At 44.3% G+C, this 9,222-nt stretch overlaps 4 protein-coding genes across 4 annotated transcripts in view; 3 read left to right on the forward strand and 1 right to left on the reverse strand.

Moving 5' to 3' along the window:
- The first annotated feature begins 209 nt into the window (after window positions 1–209).
- Window positions 210–1,977, forward strand: LOC119320856 (putative pentatricopeptide repeat-containing protein At1g56570). The gene is made up of 2 exons (XM_037594778.1): window positions 210–1,677; window positions 1,862–1,977. The coding sequence occupies exon 1, from the start codon at window positions 210–212 to the stop codon at window positions 1,488–1,490; it is 1,281 nt and encodes a 426-aa protein (XP_037450675.1). The 3' UTR covers window positions 1,491–1,677; window positions 1,862–1,977.
- Window positions 1,885–3,666, forward strand: LOC119326208. Its single transcript, XM_037599906.1, has 4 exons — window positions 1,885–2,625; window positions 2,787–2,898; window positions 2,983–3,043; window positions 3,179–3,666. The coding sequence occupies exons 1-4, from the start codon at window positions 2,592–2,594 to the stop codon at window positions 3,485–3,487; spliced, it is 516 nt and encodes a 171-aa protein (XP_037455803.1). The 5' UTR covers window positions 1,885–2,591; the 3' UTR covers window positions 3,488–3,666.
- A 565-nt stretch (window positions 3,667–4,231) lies between these two features.
- Window positions 4,232–5,428, reverse strand: LOC119325537 (small nuclear ribonucleoprotein E-like). The gene is made up of 5 exons (XM_037599270.1): window positions 5,320–5,428; window positions 5,167–5,229; window positions 4,833–4,911; window positions 4,699–4,744; window positions 4,232–4,594 (listed from the first exon to the last, which is right to left on the reverse strand). The coding sequence occupies exons 1-5, from the start codon at window positions 5,386–5,388 to the stop codon at window positions 4,585–4,587; spliced, it is 267 nt and encodes an 88-aa protein (XP_037455167.1). The 5' UTR covers window positions 5,389–5,428; the 3' UTR covers window positions 4,232–4,584.
- A 3,473-nt stretch (window positions 5,429–8,901) lies between these two features.
- LOC119324456 (ribosome biogenesis regulatory protein homolog) overlaps window positions 8,902–9,222 on the forward strand; it is a 2,869-nt gene continuing 2,548 nt past the window's right edge. The window contains exon 1 of the mRNA XM_037598249.1: window positions 8,902–9,222. This exon is cut by the window's right edge and continues 6 nt beyond it. Within this exon, the coding sequence (XP_037454146.1) occupies window positions 8,958–9,222 (265 nt within the window). The 5' untranslated portion in view covers window positions 8,902–8,957.

Consider the following 9,222-nt stretch of genomic DNA (forward strand, 5'->3'; position numbering starts at 1 on the left):
ATTTTTTTTTTTTGCGCAACTGGCATAGGAAGGCTAATATCGTTGCTCTTGATGAGCCTCCTAGCGAGCTCATTTCTCTCTTGCTACTAAATGATGTAACAGTGGTTGCAATGCAATAAAGAGGGGAAATGGTATTAAGAAAACAAATCAAGCAAAATAACGCTCCTTTTGAAACCCCTCAAACAAAACAAAAAAAAACGATTCTTTGAATGCTGCCGCCTCCCTCCCTTCCGGCGGCGCCGAACCCCGCCGCCGTGCTCCACGCCGCGCTCCTCAGATCCTCCCCTTCCCGCCTCCCTCCCCGCCTCTCCTTCAACTCCCTGCTCGCCGCCGCCTCCACCTCCTCGCACCCCCGCCTCCGCTCCCTCGCCCTCCCGGCCCTCGCGCTCGCGCACCGCTGCCCCGCCGCCGCCGGCTCGCTCGACTCCTACGCGCTCTGCTCCGCGCTCCGACACGCCTCCGCCGCCGAGGCGGGGCCCCTCCACGCGCTCGCCGCGAGGTCCGGGTGGCTCGGCAGCGTCTTCGTGTCCTGCGCGCTCGCCGCGTCCTACGGCGGGTCCGGCCGGTTCCTGGACGCCCGCAGGCTGTTCGACGAAAGCCCCGTCAGGAATGGCGTCTTCGGGAACGCCGTTCTCGCGGCCTACGTGGCCGCGGGGAAGTGGACTCCGGCTCTGGAGTTCGCGAGGAGGTTTCCGGAGTATGGGCTGCCGGCCGACGGGTACACGATGACGGCCGTGGTGAGGGCCTGCGGAGAGACGGTGAATGCTGATCTGGGCTGCGAGGCGCACGGGCATGCGATCAGGAGGGTCAGAGGTGTGGGGTCCGACGTGTTCCTGATCAGCGCGCTCGTGGACATGTATGCCAAATGCGGGCTCGTTGGACACGCGGAGCGGGTGTTCAGGCTGGCGCTGCGGGGCAACGCTGGTGGAGACGATGTTGTGCTATGGACGGCGATGCTGAACGCCTATGGGCGGCACGGGCAGTGCAAGGAGGTTATCCAGACTTATGACCAGATGGTGGCTTCCGGGGTCTGGCCTGACGATCTGGCTATTCTGGCCGTGCTCTCAGCATGCCAGCATGCTGGGGATGTTGCCAAGGGGCTCAAGTATTTCGAGTCTATGCACGCAGATTACGGGCTGGTGCCTGCACCAGAGCACTACGGTTGTGTGGTCAACATGCTATGCCGGGCAGGAGAAGTAGCCAGGGCATGGGAGATCGCTACCAGGGAGGAATGTGGAGGTAATATCGGCGTCTCTACATGGGGCGCTCTTCTGAGTGCTTGCTGTGATTGCCGCAATGTTGAGCTTGGGAGACTGGCAGCTCGGAAGGCAATTGAACTGGAGCCTAAGAATGCTGGGATTTATGTCGAGCTCTCAAATTTGTATGCGAGTGCTGGCTTGTGGGAGGAGATTAACAAGCTGCGGAAGGTGATGAAGGACAGGGGTTTTGAAAAGGATGTCGGATCTACCTGGGTTGAGCAGAATTCTTGAAATGGCCTACATAGATTCAAAATGCCAAAGTATGATCTGATCATTATGATTAAAGTAAAGGAGGGGAATCTGATCTTATTATGGGCTGCCATCAGATCTATGAGAAAACCAAGCGATATTTTTTGCTGGACCACAATATCTGAAGTGTAATCTTGCAGAGGCTCAAGATTATCGGGCGGAAATTAAGGTGAGCCCAATTGTGTCCATTTTTTGGCATGGCCTGCAAGAATGAACATAAAATGATATGATACTGTCATTGAACCGTGACAAGCAGACATTGCAATGCATTTTTTTGACATTCTTCCATGAGTTCTTCTGAGTTCTGACAGCAAATGTCTATGTATATATTGGTAATAGTCTGTTTTTTGCAGTACAACGACTTGTATCAAAACTGGAATCTGGGTAAAGTGCCTGATGGATCTTCTTATTCAAGTATCTGCAATTGCGTGCTGTTTCTGAGAACTCAGAACATAAACAGATGGTCTCTAAAAGACATAAAAGGGAAACAGCAGTAGGAATCTCTCCTTTTTGAGCTAAAGCATGGTTATTCAATTCGTCTTATGCAAGCAAAAGCATATACATGTGCCAGAAAGCACGTCTAGCATCATCCTTGTAGCTTAGCTCCCTTTTCTGCTAAAAAGCAATGTTAGAAGTTAGAATGCTCTTAAAATTACACTACCATAATTTAAAGCTTTTGAAGTTTGGCACCTTATTAATCTCAACATATAAAATAGTCGGCTTTTATTATACAGCCACACATTCTTTCAGCTGTTGGGCCAAGCCTAAGTCGCCTGTAAATTATGTGCAGAACATTCTTTATGAGGTAAGAGAAAATAGACCTTAACCCTTATTGCAGAAACCCAACTAGCAGCGGTTTTCCCTCGAATGATTCCTGCAGCTCAAGAGCCAGGCCAACTCTAACTTCACTCCGAGGGCAGGAATCAACTAGAAAGGGCAGAAAGAGAACTTGTAGGACAAAAAGGGAAGAAAGGAATGCATTCCAAGCTTGCATTCCCTTGGTTCTCTCGGACTATATAAACACTCGAGTTCCCTTGATGGGTCTATCCTAAAAATCTCTCTGTCCTCTTGCTTGCACCAATAATGGGCCTTCCCTTCAGTGCGTTAAACAAGTTAGGTAAGTTCTCAAGTCTCAGTTCTTTCTATGGTTTTGTTTTGTTCTATACGCTGGTACCACATGATATTACATGGTTCTTGTGGTTCCGCGCTGTTTTATTTGTTGCTTGAGCTTCTGTCCCATATTCTAAATTTGTTAACTCGTGCTGCTGCTCCTCTCAGGAGTGCCAGGATTGGGCGCAGTAACTACCGGACAAGTTTATGATCGACATTTTAAGAATAAGGATACCCGCACTTTTGAAGAATTTCATCTTGCATATGTCGAATTCTGCAAGTAAGCTTCCTGTTTGTGCAGTTACATTGCCTGCACTTCTTGTCCCAAACCTTTTATTCATGTCATCATCCGAAAACACTGTAGGTATTTCAACACTGTGTTGCCTGGCCAAGATTTCGATACTCCAGATCTTGAAGATATAAGGGTAAACCCATCATCCATCTGTTTTTCTTTTCTTTTCGAAGGGATGTGATTCTGTGTAAATATTTACGGACATCTAGCAATTGACTGTTACATATCACCCAAAAACTCAACTGAACGGTACATGCGCATATTGCAGACATTCCATAAAAAATGGGCAGCGGCGGACGAGCCCGGAAGGAAGAAGATGTTCACCGAGTATATGCAGGAAAATGTCCACGAGGCCAAAGTTGACGACAGCCTCTTCATCATGGCCGGCCTGGCTGCGCCAGCAGCGGCCATCATCGCCAAGAAGAGCGGCGAGAGCATCCCACAGGTGAAGAAGTTCAAGGTGCATTTAATCCCCAACGTCGTCTTCGTGCCGCTGTGCACCCTGGTTGCCATCATGGGTGCTACTGCAGTTCAGATGAGCAAGAAGAGCAAAGACAACAACAAGCCTACGAGCTGATCCCGTCTTGTTCCTGTCTGCGGTTTAAATAAGATGATGTAATAAACAAGAAATCTGGGACGCATATTATCACCCAAATGATTGTATAAAATTATACCAAGATGCAATTCATGGGTTAAATATATATGTTCCTTTTGTTGTTCAAATGGCCGATGGAAAGAAAGCAAAGTTTGAGAAAATATCAAGTTTGTGTTTGTCACATTTTGCTATTTTGTTTTCTTCTATGTGATATGCCCATTTTCTCGCACTTTCTTTGGTGTTCTTTGAACATCAACAGAAATGTGATAATGTTCGGTACCTGTTGTAAATTCGGTCAGAGTGCACAAATTTCTTGTTCAATCAAAACTCTGTATTATCCCTCGCTTGCAAGACACTGCACTTGCATGTAAACCTAGATTCCCGACTGCTGCAAGAAACCTACTCCCTCCGTTCCTAAATATTTGTCTTTCTAGACATTTCAAATGACTACTACATACGGATGTATGTAGACATATTTTAGAGTGTAGATTCACTCATTTTGTTCCGTATGTAGTCACTTGTTGAAATGACTAGAAAGACAAGTATTTAGGAACGGAGGGAGTACATTCTAAGCTTGCAAAACACTGCACTTGTATGACCGCTACAAGAAAGCTAATTTTAAGTGTGGTGCAAATCAAGCATGGAATCAACAAGATGTTGCTTAAGAAAGAACAGTCACCGTGAAAACATAGCATACAGGCAGCTGAAATGCAAACTGAGGAGAAGTAATTTCGTCACAAGAACTTTCACAGCATGATACTTTTTTTATCTTACACAAGGGCCTAAAAAATTCCAAGAGAACAATCAGTACCACCACGTTCATATTTCAATGAGAGCAGAAACCACCAGAACACCAATGCCTCTGGATTAAGCTAGTACCAGTGCTAAGCTCATGATCAGGATAGCACACTTTTACCTAACAGAGCCTATTCTCTCTGGCATAATATATCATATTACAATCAAATTTAGACGAGAACACAGAGAGGAAGGTCTGTTACGGCCTCGAGTTTGCAACCCTAGGAGCTCAGGATACGTTGGTTGTTAGTTATCCTTGCAATAGAACAGTCACTGAGCTGTTGTTACTTTCCCCTGAAAAGCAAACATGAATAGCAAATACTAGGTAAGTATACGCCAAATAAAGCGAAAAACAAAAACTCAAATACAAAGGTAACTTGGTTTGCCTTTTTACTTACGTGTTCATCATTAGTGTAATGGTATCTCCTTTCAAGAGGATCCGACCTGCAAATGATTGAGGAGACAAATTATGGAGTTATCACTAGTCTGAGAACAAAATAAATAAATGATAGCAGAGTACTCGTTTCATTACCGAGAGACTTCCTAGTGTTTTTCTTGATGTTGATCTCCTCAGCATCCTCCAAGACCAGATTCATGTATTCATCAAAGCCCTACAACACAAGCTGCAGTAAGTATAAAGTGTTTGTTTAAAATTCAACAATGCTTCTGGTCCACTTTGTTCAACGATGCACCAAAACTGTATGGAAATGCTACGTCGACGTGCATGCTGAAATCCACAGATACAGTATTTAAGGTTTAGAACAGTAGTCGTTTCTAGATCATAACGGTTATTCTTTAATAAATAAAAAATATATACAGAGCGGATAAGTTGTGGGGTATTTATACAGAAATTGGAGACCACTTACGATGATCCTGCCCTCGATCCGCACGTCCTTCTGCTCGAAGAGCCAGATCTGGATGCGCGCCTTCTGCTCGGGCGGAGGAAACGGGGTCAGCGACACCCAGGCGCGAGCACGAGGAAACAAACGAGGGGAAGGGGAAGAAAGGGAGGGGCGTACGCTCTGGAGGAAGCGGAAGATGAGGTTGATAGGCTGGGTCATGATCCGCTGCACCTTGGTGGACGCCATGGCTGCCGCCGTCCGCGCTCCCCCTCGCCGACGACCTTGCTGTTGGAATTATGTGTCCTACAACTATATTCAAATTACTTGGAATTGTTAATATCCGAAATACCTCATTGTGAAATATAAATGTATTTATGCATGAAATTACTTTACATGATTATCATGAAATTATCATTTATTGGAATATACTTAAGCTATATGCTTAAGGAAGCTGGTCGATTATCAGTGGAACACAATATGCTATATATATTGGAAACACTACCCGGGTACACTGATAATTGGAAGGAGCTAGATCGTATAGTTAGATTACAGCCCTAATGTCGATCTACATAATTAGAGGAATTTACACTCTATTATGGCGCGTTGCTCACAAGCGCGTGCTCCGGAGACACAACGGATAGTATCCATTAACTGATAAATTTGATCGTGGTTGGTAATTTGATCTAGACTCTATCCGGGAAACTAGTTGAAAAAATACTAAGAATCTTATCTGTATAAGAGGTGGACTCTTTGAAAAAGCAGTATAAGAAGGTCCCTACCCCCTAGCCTCAGAGAAGCGAATTGTGAGCAGCACCACGGATAAGCGCAGAGGAATTAGGGGGGAGACCGCAAACCCTAAATTTCTAACACTTGCGCCTGCAGGGTCCCCAGCGGTAGAAAAACCTAGCGTGCTTCGCTTGCTTCCAGTTCCAGGAGGCTCTGCGGTTCGGAGGATGGAGCCGAATCGAATACGAGCAGACCGAAGAGGAAGCTCCCGGGCCGGACGATGGTGCAGCCTGCCCTTCATGTTTGAAGGAGTAGTTTTTTTTAGATGAGAATTTAAAGTAGACAAAATTGTCATTGCAAGAATACGAATGAGTATTCTGATATGTTAACCCGTGATTTATCTGCCCGCGTTAATATGATAGTAGTGTAAATAAATAGAAATTCCTGCCCGTGATTTACCTCCCTAACTAAAAATCATTTTTTGGCAAAAAAATATTGGTTTAACAAAAAATATAATTTCATTTTGTAAGTCAATAAAAGGTGAGACAGTTAAGATGTTTTCTTCAGAAAAGACGGTAAAAATAACAATTGATAGGAGAAAAAACTAAAATGGAGAGAGGAAATGGGATGGTGCGTATGAAGCACTTTGTCTCACGTAAAAACACAATTCATTTTTTAAGTAGTAGAGATGGCTGCCCATGGATTGTAAAATGCATAAATATTTAGTAAGTATGTAGTCACCTTGATTTACAACTTGTTTTATAAAAAGTGTGAACATATCAAAATGGTAGTAAAACCATTATTATTGACTTAAAAATATGGTTTAATCTGATAAATCAATAAGACCGTTAAAGATGGTTCTTGGTGCATGTTTTTCAATAAAAACCAGAAACGAAGGAGGTGGAAAGGAGGGGTGAGAAAAAACGATGGATGACAAAACCCTATGTACATTCCTTTAAGGAAATAGGAGAGATTCTTTATTCGACCCTCAAAGGATGAGATCTCCTAGTCCCGACTCCACTTTCAAATCTAAAAATTCAGCTCATGATATGATTCCACGCTTGAGATCGTTGATCTAGCGAGCCATTTGCATGCATTCCTATGATCTATTATAGATGGGCACGACCAATGACCTACCTCATGAGGGCCAACTCTACATCCTGTCAAAGATGTGGCATAGTAGTCCAACACGCTGAGTGATAGTCAGACATGAGGTCCATAACCGTGGAGTCAAAGACGAGGCTGCCGGAGTCGAACTCGACAACATGGCGAGGCGAACGTCGCGAATAGAATAGATCCTGCCCGAGATCGACAATAGTGCAATTTGACTCCTCATTTTTACGTTGCCTTTTGTTCGACCTAAGATGCAAACGGGTTAGTTTCGTATGTAGGATGTGTATATCGCTTTGTTTAGTTTACACATGGACTATAATAGCCTTGCACTCACCACGGCTTACACAAAAAAACATCGATTTTTCGTTGTAAAACTTTAATGTACTTTACTCCAGTTGGTCCTGTACGACTATCATGCTTTTGGTCATGCTTTTTGTTGTATTTGCTTGACACTTGTTCTATGTCTGGTCTTCCTTTTGGCTCGAAAACTATAGACGAGATTGGAATTTAAATGCTTAGAAATTGAAATATCGTGTATTGTTGAGTTTTGAATTTTTTGATATTTTTTACGGGAAATCTTCCGACTTATTCATCTTCAATCATGATAGTACAACGAACACTAGAAACATAGAATATTTTTATTTATAGATGTTAAATTAAAGTCATAGTGTTTGCTTCATATGAATAGGAAAGTCAAATTTTGTGCAAATCCATTTTTGCGTATGGTTTTTACGGTACATGTTCGTCTGAACCTGCTCTGTATCATAAATATGTTTTAGGGCATACACTAAAAACCCTTTTTTTGAGGGTTCACTAGAAACCCTTTACGACACGAGATTTTATGATATCTGCTAGAGTTGCTCTTAGAAAAGAGAGATCTTGCGAGGCAAGACGATTGCAGCCTATACCCCCTCATGTTTGCAATGGCTACTAGATATATACCCATGGATTGCAAAGGCACAAAACTTTTCGTATGTGCTCACTCTAATTTTCCGGTCATTTTATTATCAATGATAGGTAAACCATTATTGTTGATTTTAAGTCAATTTTTATTCGATAGCTCAATAAGACATGGACTAGTTAAAGCAGTTCTCAAACAAAAATGGTGGAATTTTTTTTTATAAAACAAAGGAGGAAAAAAGATGGATGACAAAGCCCCACATACTGTTTAAGAAAAAATAGGAAAGATTCTTCATTTGACTTTCGGAGGATGAGATCTCCGTGGCCTGGCTCCACGAAATCCTCGAATCTGAAATTCAGTTCGTGATTTTGACTCCACGCCCGAGATCATTGATCCGTGAGATGGTCATGAACAATGACCTATGCGGAGATGGCCAACTCCGCAACGCGACACAAAGTCGAAGACGATGAGCGCCACAGAGAGAATATACCCCGGACGGGATCAGATAGTAGCGCAATTTCATTTCTCGTGTTTGCGGTTACCTTTTATTCAACCTAAGATGTAGACGAACTAGTTTGACACGTGGCATAGATATATTGTCTTGTTTAGTTTACACATAGGAGTATGCTATAATAGCCATACACCAAAAAATGTTCATAATCTTAAAAAACCATAAAGATAAAAAAATGGTGTTAAATTTTAAAAGGTTCACAAAAGTTTAAAAAATATTCGTGTGTTTTCCAAAAGATGTAAACAAACATTTTTAAAAATATTTAGTTCTAGAAAAAAAATCACATTTTAAAATTAATTTTTTTCTGTCACCCAATAATTTTTTTTCAATCTATATCAGCATACGGGGTTTTCAAAGGAAAATGGGTTGAAAAACACAAGGGAAAACAGAGGAAAATCGCAAAAGACGGAATCATTTTTTGCTTGTATGAATGCCCTCGTGGGCCGGCCCACATCCCATCGCGACACTGCGATTCGGCGACAAATTGCCGCAGAACGCGTCGCGTAGGGGTTCCCACTCAAAGCACCAACCCTAGCTCCGCACCCCCGCACCCTCGCCGCAGCCATGGCGGAAGAAGCCGCCGCCGCCGCCGCCGCCTCCGCGTCCGCCACCAACTTCGAGGTGGACCTGGGCCACCTCATGGCCTACGACCCCTCGCACCACCTCGCCGCCGCCGCGTCCTCCCGGGCGGAGCTGCGGGACGAGTGCCTGCGGAAGGCCACGGAGCTCGCGCAGGCCGTCGCCAACGCCCTCTTCTCGCTGCCCGCCACCGAGGGCCGCGACGGCCCCGTCGTCCGCCTCCCGCCGCCCGCCAACCGCCTGCCCCGCG

Source organism: Triticum dicoccoides, chromosome 6B, assembly GCF_002162155.2.
Source record: "Triticum dicoccoides isolate Atlit2015 ecotype Zavitan chromosome 6B, WEW_v2.0, whole genome shotgun sequence".
Taxonomy (NCBI): Eukaryota; Viridiplantae; Streptophyta; class Magnoliopsida; order Poales; family Poaceae; genus Triticum; species Triticum dicoccoides.

What these genes read in the sequence shown, in the direction of transcription:
- LOC119320856 (XM_037594778.1), top strand. Translation starts at nt 210, where the DNA reads ATGCTGCCGCCTCCCTCCCTTCCGGCGGCGCCGAACCCCGCCGCCGTG.
- LOC119326208 (XM_037599906.1), top strand. Translation starts at nt 2,592, where the DNA reads ATGGGCCTTCCCTTCAGTGCGTTAAACAAGTTAG. An exon ending in GCATATGTCGAATTCTGCAA is followed by an intron (nt 2,899 to 2,982) that starts GTAAGCTTCCTG and finishes AAAACACTGTAG; the next exon opens with GTATTTCAACACTGTGTTGC. An exon ending in CAGATCTTGAAGATATAAGG is followed by an intron (nt 3,044 to 3,178) that starts GTAAACCCATCA and finishes CGCATATTGCAG; the next exon opens with ACATTCCATAAAAAATGGGC.
- LOC119325537 (XM_037599270.1), bottom strand. Translation starts at nt 5,388, where the DNA reads ATGGCGTCCACCAAGGTGCAGCGGATCATGACCCAGCCTATCAACCTC. An exon ending in TCTTCCGCTTCCTCCAGAGC is followed by an intron (nt 5,230 to 5,319) that starts GTACGCCCCTCC and finishes CCGCCCGAGCAG; the next exon opens with AAGGCGCGCATCCAGATCTG. An exon ending in AAACACTAGGAAGTCTCTCG is followed by an intron (nt 4,745 to 4,832) that starts GTAATGAAACGA and finishes AATCATTTGCAG; the next exon opens with GTCGGATCCTCTTGAAAGGA.